General features: G+C 54.5%; 10 protein-coding genes across 10 annotated transcripts, besides 8 other annotated features; 7 read left to right on the top strand and 3 right to left on the bottom strand.

Annotated features, from left to right (window-relative positions):
- Positions 1-96: 96 nt before the first annotated feature.
- EKO05_0001321 (Vacuolar protein sorting-associated protein 26) lies at positions 97-1,220 on the bottom strand (the record flags this gene model as incomplete). The annotated part of the gene is made up of 4 exons (XM_038937163.1): positions 97-200; positions 250-366; positions 416-913; positions 1,004-1,220. 4 exons carry the CDS (start codon positions 1,218-1,220, stop codon positions 97-99), a joined length of 936 nt encoding a protein of 311 aa, XP_038802078.1.
- Positions 1,221-1,284: 64 nt separating this feature from the next.
- Positions 1,285-1,315: a tandem repeat.
- Positions 1,316-1,776: 461 nt separating this feature from the next.
- Positions 1,777-1,815: a tandem repeat.
- A 786-nt stretch (positions 1,816-2,601) lies between these two features.
- Positions 2,602-3,350, top strand: EKO05_0001320 (Gluconokinase; the record flags this gene model as incomplete). Its single annotated transcript, XM_038937449.1, has 2 exons — positions 2,602-2,850; positions 2,901-3,350. 2 exons carry the CDS (start codon positions 2,602-2,604, stop codon positions 3,348-3,350), a joined length of 699 nt encoding a protein of 232 aa, XP_038802077.1.
- Positions 2,731-2,770: a tandem repeat.
- A 93-nt stretch (positions 3,351-3,443) lies between the features above and the next one.
- Positions 3,444-3,514: a tandem repeat.
- Positions 3,515-4,189: 675 nt separating this feature from the next.
- On the top strand, positions 4,190-5,771 carry EKO05_0001319 (Sphingosine kinase; the record flags this gene model as incomplete). Its single annotated transcript, XM_038937490.1, has 2 exons — positions 4,190-4,346; positions 4,399-5,771. 2 exons carry the CDS (start codon positions 4,190-4,192, stop codon positions 5,769-5,771), a joined length of 1,530 nt encoding a protein of 509 aa, XP_038802076.1.
- A 148-nt stretch (positions 5,772-5,919) lies between these two features.
- Positions 5,920-5,957: a tandem repeat.
- Positions 5,958-6,024: 67 nt separating this feature from the next.
- Positions 6,025-6,068: a tandem repeat.
- Positions 6,069-6,116: a tandem repeat.
- A 632-nt stretch (positions 6,117-6,748) lies between these two features.
- EKO05_0001318 (uncharacterized protein) lies at positions 6,749-8,678 on the bottom strand (the record flags this gene model as incomplete). The annotated part of the gene is made up of 6 exons (XM_038937108.1): positions 6,749-6,941; positions 6,997-7,412; positions 7,463-7,602; positions 7,659-7,814; positions 7,864-8,490; positions 8,546-8,678. 6 exons carry the CDS (start codon positions 8,676-8,678, stop codon positions 6,749-6,751), a joined length of 1,665 nt encoding a protein of 554 aa, XP_038802075.1.
- Positions 7,365-7,399: a tandem repeat.
- Positions 8,679-9,219: 541 nt separating the features above from the next.
- EKO05_0001317 (coatomer subunit beta) lies at positions 9,220-12,470 on the bottom strand (the record flags this gene model as incomplete). Its single annotated transcript, XM_038937602.1, has 8 exons — positions 9,220-9,365; positions 9,418-9,919; positions 9,967-11,777; positions 11,831-11,871; positions 11,921-11,986; positions 12,039-12,217; positions 12,283-12,375; positions 12,438-12,470. The coding sequence occupies 8 exons, from the start codon at positions 12,468-12,470 to the stop codon at positions 9,220-9,222; spliced, it is 2,871 nt and encodes a 956-aa protein (XP_038802074.1).
- Positions 12,471-12,929: 459 nt separating this feature from the next.
- EKO05_0001316 (Protein mago nashi) lies at positions 12,930-13,685 on the top strand (the record flags this gene model as incomplete). The annotated part of the gene is made up of 7 exons (XM_038937433.2): positions 12,930-12,961; positions 13,013-13,050; positions 13,102-13,197; positions 13,246-13,309; positions 13,359-13,446; positions 13,498-13,623; positions 13,671-13,685. The coding sequence occupies 7 exons, from the start codon at positions 12,930-12,932 to the stop codon at positions 13,683-13,685; spliced, it is 459 nt and encodes a 152-aa protein (XP_038802073.2).
- A 579-nt stretch (positions 13,686-14,264) lies between these two features.
- EKO05_0001315 (uncharacterized protein) lies at positions 14,265-15,437 on the top strand (the record flags this gene model as incomplete). The annotated part of the gene is made up of 4 exons (XM_038937271.1): positions 14,265-14,678; positions 14,746-14,896; positions 14,964-15,321; positions 15,371-15,437. 4 exons carry the CDS (start codon positions 14,265-14,267, stop codon positions 15,435-15,437), a joined length of 990 nt encoding a protein of 329 aa, XP_038802072.1.
- Positions 15,438-15,859: 422 nt separating this feature from the next.
- On the top strand, positions 15,860-16,830 carry EKO05_0001314 (tRNA (guanine(46)-N(7))-methyltransferase; the record flags this gene model as incomplete). The annotated part of the gene is made up of 3 exons (XM_038937514.2): positions 15,860-15,999; positions 16,048-16,256; positions 16,316-16,830. 3 exons carry the CDS (start codon positions 15,860-15,862, stop codon positions 16,828-16,830), a joined length of 864 nt encoding a protein of 287 aa, XP_038802071.2.
- An 875-nt stretch (positions 16,831-17,705) lies between these two features.
- EKO05_0001313 (uncharacterized protein) lies at positions 17,706-19,313 on the top strand (the record flags this gene model as incomplete). The annotated part of the gene is made up of 3 exons (XM_038937589.1): positions 17,706-17,883; positions 17,929-18,335; positions 18,381-19,313. The coding sequence occupies 3 exons, from the start codon at positions 17,706-17,708 to the stop codon at positions 19,311-19,313; spliced, it is 1,518 nt and encodes a 505-aa protein (XP_038802070.1).
- A 762-nt stretch (positions 19,314-20,075) lies between these two features.
- Positions 20,076-21,090, top strand: EKO05_0001312 (uncharacterized protein; the record flags this gene model as incomplete). The annotated part of the gene is made up of 3 exons (XM_038937282.2): positions 20,076-20,196; positions 20,256-20,417; positions 20,468-21,090. The coding sequence occupies 3 exons, from the start codon at positions 20,076-20,078 to the stop codon at positions 21,088-21,090; spliced, it is 906 nt and encodes a 301-aa protein (XP_038802069.2).
- Positions 21,091-21,622: the final 532 nt, after the last annotated feature.

Below are 21,622 nucleotides of genomic sequence, written 5' to 3'. Positions count from 1 at the left end.
CCAATCCCGCGGGTGCTCTTTCTCTGAGGCGGGGACGTCGAGGCTGTGGAGCCGCCTAGCGAACCTGTACCGGCCCTCTGGTATCTAACAGACTACTCAAGGTACCGCCATGAGCTTATTCTGCTCTTGCGCCAATGTCAATCCCTCTGGAGCTTGTCGGAACAACACAATCTCCGACTGCTTGAAGTATCTTCGAGCATCTTGAAGCATGTTAGCCAGGCAGATGTCAAGTGATAAGGAGATACACACCTTCGTCGATAAGTACCAAGCTCAAGTAGTAGCGGGTAGAGTACTTCTTGTTGACCTCTCGGAAAGTGGGCGTGAGGTCGAAGCCGCCAAGGAATAGCCGGATTGGGATCGTCTCTCCTACAGCCTTATCAGTGCAATGTACATGCCACGGTATCGTGGGTCTTACCTCTCGATGGGGAGCCATCCATGATCTCGAACCGGACTAGCGTCTCGCTCTCATTGTACTGGTTGGGTGCTGCTCCCGTTGTTTCCCTCCGTATGATGGACAGCTCCATGTGTTTGATCTTTAACCGCACCAAGAGGAAGTATATCCTGCCTACAATGACATCCTTGAGGTGGTATTTTGACTTTGAGTATTCAAACTCGATGTGCAGGCAGTCCTCAATGCCCACGTCCATCTTGATGGAGCTGTTGGTCTCGGGTGGTATCCGGTAGGAATAGACCCACAAGTCTTTCTCCCTGACCACGTCTGCCATTCGGCGCGATACGGTCACGCGAACAAAGTAGCGCAGCTTCACGTTGATGCCGTTGTACGACTCGTATTGCTTCTCGACGTTCTTGAAGTTGAACTCGAAGGTTTGGGGGTGCTGGAGCTCGCCCGGGGCTGCAAGCTCCTGGCCGAGGGAGAGGAATTCATGGTGGTTTCCGCGATCGAAGAACATCTCTGCGCCATGTTGTATCAGCATTGGAGCGCCATGGTGTCGACGGACAGGGCATTAGACTAGGGGCCAGGCGCTGGTAGGAAGGCACGCACCAATTGTCCCAATGAATTGCACCTTGATGCCTGTGTGCTCCAGCCGCTTTCCATCCTTGGGCCTGACTGTGACCTGGCCCTTGACAGACTCGCCATCGAGGTACAGCGGCACCTTTTCCTTGCGGTTCTTGTCGAGCTTGACGTCGACGGCAGAGCGGTCGTCCAGGTCCTCGAGGACAATGTCGATGTCGACCGGAGTGGAGAAGAAGTAGGACATGGCGGCGACGGCGCTGCAGATGACTGGGCGCGTTCCTGGAGTCGATGCAGCGGTCGGCGGTCGGCGGTCGTCGGTGGTCGGTGGTCGGTGGTCGGCGCGGTCGCAATGGTGTTGGGTAGCGCAGCTCCCCGGAAAGACAGCAGCTGATCTACGCTTGCCCCGATGGGCGTCGATTAGCGCACGTGACCTTCCCACAGCTCCTAAGCGGTGCCTGTCCTGTGGGAAAGGTGGGAAAGGCCGGTCTCGACGTCAGCGCTCACGGTGCCTCGGAACCATCACGTGGGCCGTCTGCGTGCTTCGGCCCAGACGGGAGCTGCGGCGGAGAGCACTGGACTGCGAATCTGCGCGACACTGCACCAACACTGCACAGCAAGCGGAGGCTGCCTCGGGATGTGCTGCCTCGCAGAATGGCGCTGCTCTAGCGCATCTGGAAGGTTTCCAGCATGCTGTCTCTGGCGCTGTGCCCACACGACCTGTTGCTGCTCCCACATGACGTGTTGCTGCTCCTACACTACGTGTTGCTGCTGCTCCCACACGACCTGTTGCTGCTGCTGCTGCTCAAGGCTCAAGGCTCAAGGCTCAAGGCTCAAGGCTCGACTCTCGCCGGCTCGGAAGAGACTTCAGCATGTAGCGTGACCCCCACGCGCTATTATCCAATCTCTTCACCCCTTCGCTTGCCCGTCAGCCATGTGCTCAGCAGCTCAGCTTCTGGACCGAAGACTGCGCCGCTGCTGATGGCTGATGTGCTGCACCACCCGATGGCAGCTCTGGGCTGCCGGGCCGGATGCTGTGTTGGCAGTGTGCTGCACTGCGCTGTGCATACATACCTAGTAGGGCCATGCCGCCACGCGCACGACGCACCAGTACCTGACCATGACCGGGGTGCGTTTGCGGGGTCTCCATCCGCCAACGCGACGCCTTGCCTGATCCGCCACCTGCACCATCCCACGCGCACCGGCACGCCCAAACTTTCAAACGCCGACGCACACGAGACTCTCCCTCTCCCTCGTCGCATCCGGTATGGGCACAGATCAAGCCTTGGCTCCCACCGCTGTGCTCCCAAACTCTGGTCCTACCCTTGCCGTCATGGGTGCGGGAGGAATTTCCAGACTTTCCAGACACGCACCCACGTTCTATGATGCGCACTGCCCCAGCTGAAAGAGACGACGGCCGCCCCTGCTTACCAGTGCCCAGCATAGCCTGCCTCGCCTCCATCTCCAGCACTATATAGTCCCCAGCTTGACCCCATCTCCTCATGCCTGCGTGGATGCCCAGCTTCCGTCACTCCGTCACTCCATCACCCACTCCTACTAGCCCCCGTTGACCAGAAAACAATCGCCCCTCTCAACAGATTGCCAACAGCCAACAGCCAACAGCCAACATGCTGCAGACCATCGAGCAAACGCACTCCACTCCCGTACATTATGTGTCGCTGCCTACGCCTCCTGCATCTACTGCCGGCTCACCATCCACCTCACCCGCAAACCTGAGCGCCGTCAAGACCGCAGAAATGGTCATCCCCAGTCGTCATCACATCCTCATCGTCACCGGTCCTGCGGGCTGCGGAAAGAGCACCATCGCCAAGGTCCTTGCCGACCGTTACGCTTTCGAATACATCGAGGGCGACGAGGTAGGACGACCCTTGTGAATCGCCCGTGCCCTCACACTGACCGCCACCAGTATCACCCCCAAACCAACATCGACAAGATGGCCGCAGGTATTCCGCTGAACGATGAGGATCGCTGGGACTGGCTGATCCTCCTGCGCGACCAAGCCCTCCAGGACCTCAAGCAGGGCGCCAAGGGCGTTGTCATCACCTGCAGCGCTCTCAAGAAGAAGTACCGCGACGTGATCCGCACCGCCAGGCTGTACGACGAGGAGCCAGATGCCAACGTTCACTTTGTATACCTCCGCGCCGACAAGGAGACGCTCCTCGCCCGCGTCCGTGGCAGACAGGGACACTACATGAAGGACAGCATGGTCGAGAGCCAGTTCGCGGCACTCGAGGAGCCCGACGAGCTCGAGGTGAAGCAGCTCAAGGACGTCGAGATTGTCGACGTCAAGGGCTCCATCGCCGATGTTTCTCAGCTCGCAACGGCCGCCGTGGACAGAGTCCTCGTCTCCCGGTAGTCCTCTGCGCGCAGATTGTTTCTCGTCTGATTTTACCGTTTCCGGCCGCAGCTGCAGAGCCGAAACTTTGAGCGTTCAGCATCATTGGCGTTTAGGGAAGGGAAGGGAAGGGAAGGGAAGGGAAGGGAAGGGAAGGGAAGGGAAGGGAAGGGAAGGGAAGGGAAAGGGGGATTCCGGGCTATTTTTGGCGCAATTTATCCAGCATATACCCTTGCGAGAGGGGCTTTGCATTGGGCGGCGGGGTGGAGAGCAGGTCATGTCCACACCATGACATGAATAGTACATGTCTGAACGATTGTGTCTTGCGATTCCGTCTACTTTCGGCCTGCATGCCTCTTTTGCTCGAAACCCAATGCGCTTGCATCGTCTTGTGCTGGGGGGTTCTCATCACTTCTGTACTTGGCATAAACAGACGCAGAGGCTGTGCTATTGTAAGACGCAGTTTGATACATGCACACACACACACCCCCAATCACCACAGTTCAATATCATGTGCATGCACCTAAACAACAAGTCGATAAATTGAATGCAATCCAGTCCATCTATTCCAAGACTCCAACCATGCACTGCAGATGCAGGAGTCGATACATCGCCCGGGGACTGTCTGACACACGAGGAATCCGCGCTGAGCATGTCCAAGGCAGTGAGGCTCAGAGGTACGGTCAGCCGTCAGCGTTCCTGATCGTCGGCGTGATGCCGCTAGTGAGCCCGCGGGCATCCGTGCCGGGCGTTGGCATGGAGCGTGAAGCTGTGACGGCGCACTTGGTCTGATCTCACGTCGCGCCTTGATCTGCGCTCTCCAGCATGCCGAAGTCGCCCTACACTCGCTTCTCGTAACCATGGCTGCAAATGGAGGCCACGACGATCCCTTCAGAGACCCCTCACTCGCTCCCACACCCAGCCAGCCGGCTGTCGGTGCAGCCAGCGCCCCGGACACGCTCGCTGTCGCGCGCGATGCCTCGCTGACACTAGGCACCGACTCCTTGGTCGTCCTGGGTGCGTGCATTTCTTCATTGCATTGCACGTCACTGTACGCTGACGCCGCCAGACCAAGGGCTGCAGGACACCAAGGGCGCCAGCTGCTGCGGCCTTTCTCTGCCCAGCAGGAGCAAGTCGACGCGCGCGATCCCCTTGTACAACATCCTCTGGGCCGAGCACTCGGACAACGGCGACATCACCATCCAGTACGCCCACGCCGACTCGCCCAAGGTCGTGCGCCCGGCCATTGTCAGCTACCAGCTCGACAAGCCGGACAGTCGCCTGGCTGAGGCATGGATCGAGAAGCTGCTCGACCGTGCCTACGGCGCATCGCAGAGGCAGAAGCGCATCAAGGTGCTGCTGAACCCCTTTGGTGGGCAGGGAGGCGCCGTCAAGATGTATCACAAGTCCATCGCCCCCATCCTGGCCGCTGCGCGCTGCACGCTGGACGTGGAGAAGACCCAACACCAGGGCCACGGCGTCGAGATTGCGCAGGGCTTGGACATTGACGCATACGACGTGGTGGCATGCTGCTCCGGCGACGGCATCCCGCACGAGGTCTGGAACGGCTTGGGCAAGAGGCCAGACGCTGCGAGAGCGTTGGCCAAAGTCGCCGTCGCGCAGCTGCCCTGCGGCACAGGCAACGCGCTGAGCCTGAACTTCAACGGCTCTGACAGCCCCAGCTTGGCTGCGCTTGCCCTGGTCAAAGGGCTGCGGACGCCGCTTGACCTCGCCTCGATAACACAAGGCGACCGCCGCACCCTCTCGTTCCTCTCGCAGTCCGTCGGCATCGTCGCGGAAACGGACCTTGCGACCGAGCATCTGCGCTGGATGGGGAGCGCGCGCTTCACCTGGGGCTTCCTCGTGCGCCTGATGACCCAAACCATATACCCCGCCGATATCGCCGTCAAGGTCGTCCACGACAACAAGGCAGCCGTTCGCGAAGCCTACCGCGCCGAAGCCTCCCAACCGCCGCCTTTGCATGACGCCCGCCCCGTACCGACAGCAGAGACCGGCCTCCCAGCTCTCCAACACGGCACGATCAATGACCCGCTCCCGCCATCCTGGGAGCTGATCCCGCACGACAAGCTCGGCAACTTTTACGCCGGAAACATCGCCTACATGTCGCCCGACGCAAACTTCTTCCCGGCCTCCCTCCCCTCAGACGGCTGCCTCGACCTCGTGCGCATCCGCGGCGACATCCCGCGCATGACGGCCGTCAAGATGCTCATGGCCGTCGAGAACCACACCTTCTTCGACATGGACGGCGTCGATTACCAGAAAATACAAGCCTACCGCATCATCCCCAAGCTGCAGGAAGACGGCTACATCAGCATCGACGGCGAGAAGGTTCCCTTTGAAGGCTTCCAGGTCGAGGTCCACAGAGGCCTGGGCACGGTGCTGAGCAAGAGCGGACATTTGTGCGAAGCGCGCGGTGTATAGGCACTAGAGAGGGGAACGGCGCACAGTAATCAACCATTGTTCTTCACTTGTTTTGTAGATCCAAGATACCACCGAAGCGCTGCAGTCGCAATCCACAGTCTACCTACTTTGCCCGTCTGTTCTACCGTGACGATGCATCGCCATTCCATTTTTTATCTTTTCTTTTTCTTCTTTTCTTTTCTTTTTCCAATCATCTTCTAGCTCCTCTACCTAGCCTGTCATCGTAGCTGGACGCCCGGCTGGCTTCATTTGTACAGACAGACAGACAGACAGACAGACAGACAGACAGACAGACAGGTAGGTAGGTAGGTAGGTAGGTCGGTAGGTAGGTAGGTAGGCAGGCAGACGGTGCACAGAATCGCAGTAGCGTCCGTCCGTTCGCTCCTGCCGTTAGCGCCACCACCGCCCTCGACCCACCCATCTGCCAGAAACGGGGAAACGGGCATCGTCGGAAACACTCGCTTCACGCTCCTCCACTGCAGCCTCGCCGTCGCTGCACACCGTGTCGTAGCAGCTCCTGTGGAGTTTGGAACAAGGCATTATATTTTTGTTAATATGTTGAGCTGTGTATCGATTGGATGATAAGCTGAGTGGCGCAGCGGAAGCGCGCCGGGCTCATAACCCGGAGGACACTGGATCGAAACCAGTCTCAGCTATCCGATTGAGTTTTTTTCGATGCCTCTTTTTTGTTTCTTTTTTTCCCGGGGGGTCTTCTCACGGCTCTGTGTCAAGAACACGGCTGCTCTCTGCGCTTGTACAATCGCACATGATGTTCAAGTCTCCATCTGTTGTTTTGATTGGCAAGGAGCAGGTTGTGTTCATGCACATCGACGACTCCACACTGCCTGCCGGTGGGGTTGGGGAATGTTGACCGGCTTTTGTTGGGGAACAATGAGGTTTTGATGGATGGTAGTTCTGACTTAACTTTACGTGTTCAAGCCACTATTTACCACTCCTACTATTTAGCGTCTACGATTTCACGACCTCGGCGCGCGCCCGTTGTAGTTCACGCCCGGCGACGCAGTGTAGTTTCCCAGACAATCATGTGCGTAGTCAATCTCGGCGCTGCGCTTCTGCAGCACGCTCACGACGTTGTCGAAGGAGCACAGTCCATCCTTGTCTGCGGGACAGCCTGGGTAGGATCCGTTGATGGGGATGACGGCATCGTTGCTGGCCATGTCAGTTGGCTTTTCTCTTGGGGGGATCGAGGATGCAGGGCACTTACACAATGAAGCGGATCTGCTTGCTAGGGCTCTTGGCAGGACACGACAACACCTGCGTTGTGAAGTGCGTGGCGAAGGGCACGATTCGGCTTGCGACAAACGAATTGGCGTGCTCGTTCCCCGTGGGGCTCAGCGGAGGGCCGTCGAAGAGGGCAGTTAAATTAAATGCCATCAGTGCGTCGAGGACGACGACTTCGTGCGTCGCGTCGGCGTAGATGGACTGCGTGAGCGGGAAGTACGTCGTCGTGTTGTCGAACGTCTCGTTGAGTGCTGAGTTAGCGGACGGATATTTACCCGTGAAGCGCGCTATGTATTCGTCCAGGTAGCCTTTTCCTTGCGCAGCGGCGACAGGTGAGCCTGGGCCGTTATTGTAGTAGAAGGAGAGGTCGTAGTAGTACTCGTAGTTGAGGAAGTCTTCCTGGAGAGGGGTCAGTGGTTTGGTGTGTGGGACAGAGAGGGAACAGGTACTTCGCTGAAGAGGTCGCAAAAGGCGGAGTAGCCGAGCGCGGGGGTTTCATATGAGCAGAGCTGTAGCATGGCAATGGCGTCGGTTGCAGTGAAGTTTATGCCCTTAGCCTGCGACTGAAGGCGGGCGATGGTGGCGTTGACTGTCATGGATGTCAATATGCATGTTCGCAGTCAGCTGAGTCGGCGAGTAACTTACAAGCATTCGCAGCATATTTTGCAGCAACAGTACTTCCAATACTTCCCTTGCTAGCGACGTTCGAGTTCAAGCAGACCTCGTAGGGGGCACCAGAGTTGTTCACACTCGGCGTCTCTACCATAATCTCAATGTTGACCTCACTCATATACTCCGGCACTATTCTGACGTTAGCTTTGGAAGCGCCTTGCCCATCGATATCACATACCGCCAAAGAAACCGGCAGCAAAGTTCTCAGCCGTTTTGACCATGCGGTCCTGACTCTGCGTCCTGAACACAGGCAGCGTGCCCGCAGCAGTGAAGTTGTTGAGCAAGTGTCCGTACAACTGCCTGTACTCGACGCCGAGCAAGAAATCTTGGCTACGACCAAACGGTGTAAGGAGTTCAGCGCCGAGCTTGTAAGTCCAGTCGCCCAGGAAAGACAACTCGCCTGAGAAAGCCACCCCACCTGCCTTTGTCGCATTTACAAGCTTCTGGGCAAAAGTGGCTGGTGCGGCACCGCTTGTGGGGTAGCGAGCACCATGTCTGTACAGCAACAAGACCTGGGTGATGTCGCATCCCTCAGGAATAAGAGGGTTTGCGTCAGGCAGACCGTAGTCTGCGGAGCGGAGAGAATACCATGGCGACAAATTGCCCCAGTACCTGCTGATGTCGAATTTGGATTCGGCGTCATTGCCGTGGGGTTGCGGGACAATGAGGGGAAACGAGCTGGCTTTGTTGTCGTTGTAGGGGTACGAGGGAGCTGTCTGGATGGCATTGGGCTCGACACCAGTGGGCGTTGGGCCTGGGAAGCCGACAACAGACTCCGGTGGGAAGAGCGAAGAGTTGACTACAGCTGTAGATGCACAAGTCAGTAATCATCTATCCACACGTTTGGGAAGCCGACGTACTCCCAGAGGGAGGATAGACATCGAAGCTGGGCGAGCCAGCATTAGACGATGCCTGAACTGTTGTAGGAGCTGCTTCAAAAAGCGCCGCAATTGCGAGCACGGCAGCTGCGCGTGCAGCAGGACGGAAATGCATCTTGAACGAGGGTTTGAGGGCCAAGCTTTGTCAAGCTTTTGCCCAGCTTCATGGGCGCAGCTCCTCATTTTATAGCTGCATGACCCGCACTGCTGCTAATGAGCTTATTCCGGCGCACGTAGGCTTCATTGAAGCTTGACAAGCTTGCCCTGAAGCTGCACGTCTACATGGGATTGCGCGGTACAACTTCCGTGAATCAGCCAATCAGAGATGATCACCGCCGCACGCCCATATCGGCAGTCTGGAGGCTGGGACGAAGAATTCCGATATTCCCGCAGGTGACGTTGTGGCGCCGCCAGTGTTGAGCCGTGACCCGAGTTGGTGATCAGAGCACACACGTGGTGAGCAAGCGCGTTCAGGTACGAAACTTGGGATCGCCCGCGGAGGTTGGGAAACGCACGTTGATGCTGTGTAGTAACTCGACGTCTTAGGCTACATACGCCAACACCGCGACGAGCAATGCTTGACAACTCTAATCTCCCACACCCAAACTTTTGCTGGGGCACCGCATTATCATAATCATACCCAATCAACAAACCGCTCATGCAACACCGACCTTGTTCAACCCCTTCAACGACCCCAAGCTCAACGCTAACCCTTGCGACCGACTGCGAATACGGACAAATCCAGTGATTGGGCCGTTGTCGCCTTCCTTCTCTATACTCAAGTTGGCCAAAGCGTCCTCGCCTGTATATGGTCAGCATGTGGAACTGTTGGACAGCCACTTGGATCGACTTACCAAATACGCTCCTGGCGTACAAATTGGCAGACAAAAATTGACAGTCGCCCTTCATCGATGCTTCAGGTGTCAAACAACTCATGTTGGTGCAAGCCATCAACTGCTTTAGGAATTCGCGCAGAGTCTTGGCTTTCGAGTTGATGTTGACCTTGTTCTCCCATTCGAACTCGGTCCACATTGTTCGGAACTGTGTCTCTGTGCACTGCGCGGGCTTGATGTAGTCCATGATGTCGACGTGCACGTCGTTCAGGATGACCACGTTAGAATCGACACCCTTCTCGCCTTCGTAAAGCACGTTGCCGAAAATGACGCCGGTATCGGTCGAGGATACCTTGATGGTAGACTGCAGGTTGATGAAGTCGTGGGGGCCAACATTCTGCGTCGGTGGTCGTTCAACAACCTTAAGATCACCAAGAGTTGCGAACTCGACTGTGAGGTTCTGTAGAGTTTCGGTTGTTTGGTTGACGAGAAGTACGTCAAGTACAATGTCGAATTGATGGACCTACAGAGATTAGTCCGAGTAAGTGAATCTGCTACAACAAAACATACCTTGACATAGGCCTCGGCGTAGACAGGATCCGAGAAACCGGTGAGCTGAACTACGCGGCTGAGCTTTGATGAGAGGTCTTCAGTGGCGGTATCGCCTCCTGTGGCCCTTTCCAAGTCTTGCTCAATCTCGTCATTGCCATCCGCATCCTTCTTCTTGAGTTGACGGATGTTGAAAGAGTCATCAACATTGACCGCAGACTTCATTCTCTCCGAGGCCTCCTTCGCTGCACGCTTCTTCTCTTCGGTCTGAACCATGGTCGCAAAAGACTTTCGTGTGTCTTCCAGGAAGACGGTCTCGAGTTCCTTCTTCTGCGAAAACTCTGACAACGACCGTACACAGGACATGATGCGGTCGACGGAGTCCTCATCGATAAGAGTCTTAACAAATTGCGACTGTCCGACGCGGATGATAGAGATCATAATAAGCATAGCCTCGGCGCGCAGAGCATTTGTTCGTGCAGCGTTTTTTGAGAGCTCAGAGTATCGCATAACAAGCTTGGTGAGCGTGCTCGAGAGGACTGTAGCGAGATAGTAGTCGCCATCAAGAACGAGTTGACGCAGCGGAGGTTTTTGCGAGTTCTTGACCGCATCCAGCTTCGCCTTGGCTGCAGCCGAAGATGTGAGCGCACTTTCGGTGGCATACGTGCCGTCAGCCAGAACCTTTCGTGAACCTGTGGGGGCCGCTGCTTTGGTGTGTCCGTTGACTTGGTCAGAGTCTTCCTTGCCTTCTGATGCATCGTCCAGTAATCTCTGTTCGGATGCAAGAATAGGAATCTCGCCCAGAGATGACCGGATGCCCTTCCACGCATCCTGAATGTCCTTGACTTCGAGAGCATATTCACCGATGATCCAAAGAACACCTCGGTAGACCTTTCCGGCGCGGACCTCTCCAAGGGTCGAGACGAGGCGCTCGATGATGGAAGGACGGAGGTCCGGGAAGCGCTCGACAACCTCCTTGACGAAGGAGATCACATCGACAGCGGATGCGTTGCTGCTGACATCGGATATGAAGTCCATTAGCGAACCAACAACACTCGCAGCAACTTCAGGGAACTTGATAGCAGCTTGGTGGATGGCGGAGATGAGAATCGACCTGTACTCAGAGTTCTTTTCGTACTGCTCATCGACAGTCTTCATCAGCTCCTTCTTCAGGAGCAGCACCACCTCTTCGACGTTCCTGCTGGAGATCATCTCCATGGCAATATGCAGTGCCTTCTTGCGCACATCGAGATCGGTGCTCGACAAAACGCGGAGAATCTCCATGGTCAGGTCGTCTAGGACGCCCTCATTCTTACCTCGCAATTGGTTGACTCGCTCCAGAACGATGAGCTTGACATTGTTGTCAGGTTCCTTAACAGCCAGCTCCACAAACTTCCCTGCAGCAGCCTTTACAGCTACAGGGTTACTTGTAAGAGTGGTCAGGGCGTGTGCGGCTTCGTAGATGACGGTTGACACCTGTGACTCGAGAAGGTCAAAGATCAGGCGCAGGTATTTAGCCTTGTTGCCTGGGTTGACAGCAGCATCTCGGCGGATGAACTCGAGTTCAGCGAGAAGCAGAAGCTCTTCGTGGTTTGGAATCGCATCGAAAACGGTGCTCAGATACTCGAGAGCCTTGTCGTGGCTAATCGATGTGAGAGCGGCGAAAGCATTGCGCTTGCAAGTTGGGTCGTTCTCGTCGTCGAGGAAAGTGGTAAGCAGGTCGGGCGCATCCGGCATGAGCTCGGGCAGGTGAGTGAAGATGGATGCAATAGCAAAGGTGGCGTTCTTGCGGACGTACGCATGCCGATGTGTAAGACATTGTCGGACAGGTTCTGAGGGGATAAGTCAGCATGTCTACTGCCACGACTGAGAAGTATTAGCTTACGTAGCAGTGGCTCCACAAGCTCTGCGTCGCGCAGCTTCGTGCTGTGAGTAGTGTCAGCAAGTTTCCTACCCTGAGCATCGAAGGTCCTACACAAAGCGCAGTGTGTTTCCTCGTACGTATTCGTTTGGTGCCTGCAGATCGAATCGAATGGCATTGCTTGCACACAGTCAGCATATCATCTTGCCGCCGTTCCATAGCGTATACGTACCATACCAGGATCCACTCCTGCCGCAGCTTGCCCTGAGCATCGTGCTTGGGGCAGACCTCGAAGAAGAAGTACATGAGCTTCTTGAGCGGCTTCGACTTGCTGGGCATGACAAATCGTATTATGTGCATGAGAAGGCCCGTTTTCGCGTCGCCATTGAGCATGATGGCAAGAATCTTCTTCTGTTTGGTCATTAGCCGTGCTGCTGCATGACCGCCGCGGGGCATGCGCAATGATGTGGACGCACCATTGTCTCGATCTTCTGCTCATCGCTGCCTTTCTCCAGAGCTGTCTTGAGCTCATTGTCGGAGGGCACGTCGGCCGCATTGTCCTGGTGCACCTGTTGTGGTCCGTCAGCTCGCTGGAGCTCCGTCGCTATGCTGCCAGGTGTTCCCTTCGTACCAGACTGTACGCATTCTCGAGAAATGACGCCATGGTGCCGGCCTAGCTGTGCTCGCTGCTATGTGCAGTTGCAGTGTCTGTTGCCAGCAGCAATGGTGGTGAACGTTCGTGGGTCGTCAGGTCTCGGTGCCCTTGGTGGCCGTGGGAGGTGGGATGCTACGTGTATCGATGGCAGACTCGGCTGTAGGAACGGCGTTGGGCCCGGTGGAGCTGCAGCTTGCGAGGGTATGGCGACGAGATCGAATTGCCCTGCGCGCAACGGTGGCTTCTTCGACTATGGGGTTGCGCTGCTTCAAGGACCGCGTACACTGTCCAGGTGTCTGCTCGACAAAGTGGAACTAGTCCGCTTGGCAGCCGCTCGCCAAAGTCGCAGGGGTCCTCACGCCCGCCGCCGAAGATCGTGAGCCGCAGAGCAGGACATCGCAAAGCACAGATATCAATCAGCTCCACTGAAAATTTGACTTGCGCTCCAGTCGCACGCCAGCCGTCACGATGAGCAGCGAGCCATTCTATCTGAGATATTAGTGGGTCGTGTCATCACCGTGTGCACGTGTTTGATGCTGATCACTGTGCAGCTCAGGTCACCAAGGCCGATTTGGACACGAGTTTCTGGGTACATGTTGAGCCACCAAGACACTGGGCAGCAGTGCTGATAGTCCAACAGAATTCGACTTCCGGGTGCTGGGAGATGGTCGCAGTGCATCTGCACGATACGCCAACAACTCCAACTATCGCAATGACTCCCTTATTCGAAAAGAGAGTACGAAACTCTCGTCTATTCTACGATTCGTGTCACTGACACTTTTAGTGTGCGTTAGCGATGCACTGGTCGCTGAGATCAAGCGCATTGTCAAGGAAAGTGAGATCTTGAAGTGTGTTTTTATTCTGCCTATCCAACAGCGGACTGCTGACTAGGCGTAGGGAAGACGACACGAAGTGGCCACAGAAGAACAAGGATGGTCGTCAAGAGCTCGAGATCAGGTTGGGTAGCGAGCACATCTCGTTCGAGGCATGTTGACCCTCCGAGGCCACACGACTAGGCACATACTGACGTTGACAGACTGCCAAGATCGGATCTCTGCAAGATGTACAAGACTCATCAGACCCGGAAGGACTCCGTGTGTTCTACTACCTAGTTCAGGATTTGAAGGCCCTGGTCTTCTCGTTAATCTCTCTGCATTTCAAGGTGCGAAAGTCTCGACTCTAAGGTTGCACAACGCTCACAATGCACAGATCAAGCCTATCTAGAAATCAGGGTGGTTGCTGGAGGCGCCGGGTTATGTCTCGTTGGGCGACAACTTCCCACGCGATTGAATTACGAATGCATCCAGACCCGGCTCATTATAGGGTCAGGCGCCTGGGGTATGTGGCGGCTGGCTTGACATAGCTGCCAGTTCCAAAAAGGGTCCATGGAGCCATGTGGTGGGAAGAATATTTGATCTGTGAGGCTGAAGCAAGGTTAGCTACGCAGCTTGGCGGTTGCAAACCACGATCGTACAGTCGATTAAACTAAAACGAAGAAGACAAGCACCTTGCCTATACCTCGTGCGACCTGAACAAACAGAAAGTGCAGTTGTGTGATTTGCGGCATGCAAACCGTCGCCCCCACGTGGAACTAGATTTCCCCGCGAACGCAAGCAAGCGGCCAGCTAGTACGGATCCACTCGACTCATCGCGCCGGATTCCATCATTCACAGAAGCATACCTCAACCCTTCGCAAACCTACCATTATCCGAGTTCGACCGTCCCGCCTTCATTTACCTGGATTCAACCCATGCGTAATCAATAACTCTCAGCTTGTGGCCCTGGCTTCTTCTCGATCGGACTATGCCGACTCCCGATGATGCGGTGGTCTCGCAGGTGGAGCAGCACGAGAGCAGCATCGCCAACCGCGCAACGTGCCCACCCGAAGATGCACGCCTCTCGACTGCTCACGAACCGAGCAGCACCCGCGACAGTAGCGCCATCAACGATATTGACTCTGCACAACGCCGATCGATGCAGCAACAGCCCACACCGCCGCCACATGGCACACGCGAACAGTCGCCAGCCGAGACACATAGCAAGCCATCGAGCGCAAGCATAGAAGCACCAAACAGAGACACTCCAACACCAATGACGGCGACCGACGATGGCGCCGAAGATACGCGCACATCTCTAGCCTCGCCGCTCTCCGCCGCTGCGCCGCTGGCCATTCGGTTCACCCCCAGCCATTTAGCTGCTCCATTCCCTGCCCGTCGAGTATGCGCCCATACCATGCCTGAAAGACAACCGATGTGCAGAGCGTTATTCGCTGACTAGCGGGCAGTTCTTCCCCAACTCTTCCTCGTCGCTCCTCCGCCCCGGCAGTCGTTTTAAGGGCAGCCAGACCTCCGACCGCCAACAATATGAAGTGGATGTTGAGATCAAACATGTGGATATGCGCGAGTCATTCATGTGTGGATACCTGCGCATTCAAGGTGCGCATTGCATGTTGCATCACCGGCGGCTCAGTCCACTTGGGAGCGAAGACTAATGCGACAATAGGTCTCACCGATGACCATCCCAGTCTGACTACGTATTTTGAAGGCGAGATTATCGGGAACAAGTACACCTTCATCACGCAACATCCGGAATGGGGTTCGAACGAGAAAGTTGATCGGCAGCACTGGGCGCGGTTTCCAGCATACAAACCGCTCTCGAAACACTTGTCGCGGTCAGATGCCGTATCCAAAGACTGGACGCAGAAAGAACATTTGTTCATGCGCTGGAAAGAGTACTTTCTGGTGCCAGACCACACAGTCAGGACGATCAGCGGGGCTAGCTTCGAGGGCTTCTACTACATCTCTTTCAATCAGGTGTCAGGCAGCATCGAAGGCATCTACTTCCACGCGAAGAGCGAAAAGTAAGTGAGCCTCACCATCTCCGCGGTTCATCGCACTAACGACATGCAGGTTCCAGAAGCTTCAGCTGGAGCATGTTGAAGATCACGGGTGCCAGGGCACCTATGAGTTCTGTTAATTACGATTGCATGATTTGGCATACTGTGTGGGATTAGCACTTGGGCGCAGCGTGTTTGGGCTTGGCTTGACGTTTCGTGTATCAAACTTCACACCTCACCGTTCTTTACGCAGTGCGCGATTGAAGGGCGTGGGTTCTATTCTAAATCGAATCTAAGTTCGACACTCCCGCTGTTGGCAGCTTACCAAGACCTGCATATGTTACACTACGTCATGTTCGATCCGCGACACCCATCGGTGAATTGCCATCTCCGCAAAACCAGCGGAGCATCATGAAGGGCGAGGCTAACGAAAAAGCTTGACTCCACTTCAGCTTCGCTTCGTGTCAATCAGCCAATCCACTCTCGCCTCCAACACCAAACTTCTCCCAGCACCAACCTGCAGATCAGCACAACTTCCATGAGCAAGCGCAAAACAGACACGATGCCCGGCGAGCCAGCAAAACGCCAAAAGCGCGAAGAATACAAGAAGACGCTGATAGAGAACGATGCAGCGTTGCCAAAGAAGAAATTCTACCGGCAGCGCGCCCATGCCAACCCGTTTTCGGACCACTCCCTCACATAGTAAATACACCTCTGCGAGATTGTCAATACTTTGCTAAGCCTGCGTAGTCCCAAAAGTCCTGCAGATATGGACTGGGCAAGTTTGTACCCCACTTATGCGGTCGAGGGCAAAGACGAGTCACATGACTCAAACGAGGAAGAGAAGAGCATGACTACTAAAGCACTTACAAAGAACGTCGAGATCGCCGACATTGGCTGCGGATTTGGAGGCTTATTGTTCGCGCTGGCACCAAAATTCCCAGATACACTGATGCTTGGTGCGTTGCTCTGCCCTCGCCATCAAACCCCTCCGAGAGCCGTACTAACTATGACTTAGGCCTAGAGATCAGAACATCAGTCACAGAGTATGTGCAAGAGAAAGTGCGCGCCCTGCGCGTCCAGAATGCCGCGACCGGCGCCTACCAAAATGCGTCCTGCATCCGCGCAAACACGATGAAGTTCCTCCCCAACTTCTTCCAGAAGGCGCAACTCTCCAAAATCTTCCTCTGTTTCCCTGATCCGCACTTCAAGCAGCGAAAGCACAAGGCTCGCATCGTCTCTTACACGCTGAACTCGGAGTATGCGTATGTGCTAAAGCCAGGGGCAATTGTGTACACGATTACTGATGTGCAGGATCTGCATGAGTGGATGAAGGGCCATTTCGAAAAGCACCCGAGCTTTGAGAGGGTGGAGAGGGTTTTTGAGGAAGGGGAGGGAGAGACTGGGGAGGGTATGGATGAGTGTGTTAGGCTTATGAGAAGTGAGACTGAGGAGGGGAAGAAAGTCACAAGGAATAATGGCATGAAGTACGTGGCCTGCTTCAGGAGAGTCGAGGACCCGGCTTGGCCTTGAAGCAGAGATCAGAGACGAATAGAACGGCAGTGTATGTTATTGGAATGTCTGGTCACTTCAGATTAGTGAATCACTCGGTCAGGCAGCAGACAAGCTCCTCGAAGTGTGAAGGACTTTTCAGTCCGAGGTCACCTTCCTCTTGTGAGTCTCACCTTGCGTTTTTTGGTTGAGAGTAGTGTTGGACTATGGAAAACTAGAAACGACACGACAGCAACACACACGTAGAAAGGAGCACTGCGAGGCTTCGAAGAGCACGTCTTGAATGTTACAGTAATTCTTGTGTCTTGATCTTCGTATCCAATTCTTTTAGCAAGCAACAAGCGAAGACTGTGCAGACGGGAATCTCAGTCAATATAGGAGATAGGCAGACCACGGGACATGATCTCTGGTTCTGCAAAATCGGTTCTGCCACCCCCAAAATTGTCTAATAGAACGTGGTTAGAGACGCTTCCCGTGTCCCCTCCACACAGAGAAGGAGGCCTGCTAGCTCCACGCTAACGCGGCAGCCGCGACCCGCGGCCCTTCCAACGTTAATGAACAGCCAGCATTACGGTCAATTCTGCACACTACAAAAAATATAGACGTGCCATGATATCGGTTTATCTCCGCGTGAATGCAGCTTTATTCGCACGGAACCTTCAGCCACGGCTGCGTCACGATTGAGAAGTTCAGTACTCGGCTTTGAGCCGTAGGTACCTGCGCAGCTAGACCCATCTCACGACCGAAGGATGCCCTCCACGGTCGAAAGACATGGGTACAGATGAGCCGTCAAATACGCGAGCAGGCGAATACTTGCCCATTGCCTCGACATAAAAGCCGCATAGACACCCACCTCACCCGCTTCATCACTCAGTTGGCACACTAGTATCTTAACAATGGCGATACTCACATCTGTTACTACGCTGCTCTTAGCTGCGCCAGTACTTGCTGCAACGTCCAGTGTCAGCAGCCTCTCTGGTGGCGAGAAAGTGGCTTGTGCCAAGTTCAAGCTGAAGTACCCTGAGCAGACGTACTTCCCGGGTTCTGCTGGGTACACATACGAAACACAGTCAGGTAAGATGCGCTTTGGCACTGTAACAAGCACGGCTGACACCTCAGTCTATTGGTCGGCGACGAACAACAACGGCCCTGCCTGCGTCTTTGCCCCTCAGAATGCGCAACAAGTGTCTTTGGCGGTCACAACAGTGACACTGACTCTGTCCAAATTCGCTGTTAGAGGTGGAGGTCACATGCCCATTCCTGGATACAATGGTATCAATAATTCGGGTATACTGCTGTCGCCTTCCAATCTCACTACCCTGGCGCTGTCCTCCGACAAATCCACAGTCTCGGTCGGCCCAGGTAACAGATGGGGAGATGTCTATTCCTACCTAGCACCATCGAACCTTGCAGCAGTTGGAGGCCGTATCGGCCACGTAGGCGTACCTGGTTTGCTCCTCGGTGGAGGCATCTCATTCTACTCCTCGCAACATGGGTTTGCTTCAGACAACGTAGTGAAGTACGAGGTCAGTTCCATCTCCGTCTGTACGCACTCTTTCTGACGGGACAAGTGCGTACTGAGTAGCGGCGTTATCGTCGAAGCCACTGCTACAAACGCGTACTCTGATCTCTTCTGGGCGCTCCGAGGTGGCGGCAACTCTTTCTGTATCGTGACGCGATTTGATCTGAAGACTGTGCCATCGAGTAAAGTACACATTGGCATTGCACAGTACGACCAGTCACAGTCCAAAGGTTATCTCGATGGCGTGTACAACTTTGGAAAGTTCGGCGCATCAGCCGATTCAAAAGCGGCCATCATCCCCACAATCTTGACCTTCCCCTCAATCAATCTGACTGCCTACGCTGCAGCTAAGTTTTACGACTCGCTGACAGACAGTCCAACGGCCTTCGAAAACTTCACTGCCCCCCAACTACCGCCTGTTGCCGACTCTTACACACTGCAACCGCTGGCTGAATACATCGCCGCGACAGATGCTCTGCAACCGAATGGTCTGCGTCAGGCATTCCGGACACTGTCGTCTGTAGTGAACAGAGAAGCTGTTCAAGATGTTCACGATATGTTCCTTTCAGGAGCATCGAAGATGGCGGGCATCGCTGGCTTGCAAGCTTCCATTACGTTTCAGCCGGTGACCAAGTCTTTCCTCGAGGAAAGTGTTAAGAATGGAGGTAATCCGCAGGGTGTCGATGTTTCGAAAGCGCCTTTCTTTTGGATGGTCGAGAACTGGACCTGGTCGAATGCTTCTGACGATGACACTGTCCAGAGTATTGCGGATACAATCACCGCCGACATCAACGCCCGTCTGGCTCAGAAGTCGTACAGTGCTAAATACCTCTACATGAACGATGCTGGCAAAGGGCAGCGCGTCTTCCAGAGCTATCCGGCTGCCAACCTGCGAAAGCTCAAACTGATCCGTACTAAGTATGATTCCCTGAGAATCTATACAAACTTGCTGGTCGGTGGTTGGAAGGTTGCGAATGCTTAGGCAAAGTTCAGTCCGAGTCAGCATCCAAGTTACACACTCAAACTTCTATGACCAGCATAAATTGCTCGAATACATTTGCAAGCATAGCCGCTACTAGATTAGCAGGCGCCTTGTGTGATTTTGTTCTTCGCGGGGTCGCACTCAGGCGGTTCCGAGCGAACGTTGAATGCTCAACGCCACCCACTGACGTTTTTGTCGGAAGAAAAGTTCCCTTCATGCATTTGTAACCTGATGCATAAACTAATTTCCGTGTTGCATACATGCAGGGGCCTGACTCCTGCAGGAGCAGCCCGAGCCTGTGTAGACACGGCTTGCCGTGTGCAGACACGGGATGGAAGCGGGCCTTGAACACCAAACCGGCATCGACCAACGAACCTTTGCTTGGGGTTTGATCTGTAGATTAGTAGCCTCGCTACTTTTCTTGCTGATGTGCGAAGATTTGGGTTTCGTGCAAGACGTTCAGGAATTTTCGCTGCAGATACGATGGCTACCTTAGCAACTCTGGACTACACTCATCTCATGGTGAGTGTCACTGTGTATTACCATCCATTTGCTCACTATATATAGCTATTAATATGGACGCTCTGGGGTATATCATCGATTCTCACTGCGCTGCGGGTATTTACACGCTGGCACTCACAACGTCAAGTCTTTGCTGATGATCACTTCGTCTTCTTTGGTTTCCTGACATTGACGGGACTTACGGTTGTGATCACTCGTGTCTTGCCACAATTCTACCTAGCTGGAGCATACACTGCTGCTATGATGCAAGACCCGACCACTCCGATGCCACTGCCAGCTGATGAATTCATCGGAAGGACGCAGACGTCTCTCAAGCTCATGTTCAGTCAAATGCTTCTTTTCTGGACCACTCTATGGGCTGGTATGTGTCTCAGGCTACGGTTTGAGTGGATTGCTGGGACAGATGTTGACGTTTCACAGCAAAGTTTTCTATCCTTTTCTTCTTCCGTCGTCTACTGAACGGGTTACCCAGATACATCAAAGCGTGGTGGGCATGCTTTACCATGGTTTTGCTATTGTATCTGGCATGCATGCTTTCCAACTTCCTAACTTGCAGGCCACTACCAAAATATTGGAGTGCTAGTATGTTTGATCGTAGCCAAGTGTTAGAAACTCACTGACAACTTCCTTAGCCGGCTGCAGTGATCCCGAGGACCTCGTTCGAGCAGATACATCCATCAAGTTTGCAACCAGCGCAGACGTCGTTGCAGACGCCATCATCATGATCCTCCCCCTCAATCTGCTCCGCAAGCTTCAAGTTTCTGCACTCCAGAAGTTCGGTCTGGCCGTCATCTTCTCGCTCGGAACCATCATTATAGCATTTGCCTTCGCTCGCCTCGCACAAGTTACGAAAGCCACTTCCAAAGTCGCCAGAGACCCTAGCACCGTTGCTGATGGCCCCGTGCTCTTGAGCATGTGGAGTCACATCGAGTCGTCTGTGTCCATCATCGTCGCAACACTGCCTGCTTTCCGTTACCTGCTCAATGGCAAGATTGGCCGGACGCAAGGCAGATCCAACACTCGCGATTGTAGCAGAGGGAGGCATTTCAGCTACGAAGCTAAGAGCAGGCCTAGGCGTGTGTTGAGCGGGCAATGGCCTGGAACTACAAGCAGGAGTATGGGGAGCCATGATAAAAGTGGGATGGCAGACAATGATTGGGGCAGCGAGACGAAATTGGGACCTATTGCAGGTACTGAGAAGCGCATAGATTATACTCTTGAAAGTGCACCCAGGATCCCTACCACAGAGACTTAGGGTCGAGTCGCTGGTCGACAAGATTCCATTGAATTGAAAAACCTCCAATACCAGTGTCTACAATTCATTGATCCGTATTATTTGACTTTTAATGTTTGTGTATTGTCTGTCTTCAATCCTCGTGCGTTGAGCTTCTATCCAAAGTGATAGATACTGCCGGTCGGATTCTGGCAAAGGCCACCCAGATCACCATTGCCAGTATCGATTGCACCAAAATCGCATAACGGAAGATGCCAATCCCCAATCCTTCCACGACCGCGCCGATGCCGAATGGCAGCAACGCTCCACCAACTTGGCCCAGTGACGCAACGAAAGAGACTGCAGCTACGTGCAGCTCTTTTGGTAGCAGTTGGGTCAATACGATAACGCCAGATGGGAACAAAGGGCCCACGAGAAACCCCAGAATTACCATGAGAATAACTGAGGAAACATTGTTCGACAGTATCGCAAATGATGTTTCAATGCAGATGGCAAGAGCGAAATAGAGCGCAGTAGCCTTCCGCACCCCAACTCTGTCCGTCAACGGGCCCAA

The sequence above is a fragment of the Ascochyta rabiei genome, chromosome 2, assembly GCF_004011695.2.
Source record: "Ascochyta rabiei chromosome 2, complete sequence".
NCBI classification, from domain to species: Eukaryota; Fungi; Ascomycota; class Dothideomycetes; order Pleosporales; family Didymellaceae; genus Ascochyta; species Ascochyta rabiei.
Note: the sequence above shows the minus strand (reverse complement) of the source record. Positions and strands in the feature narration are given on the sequence as shown.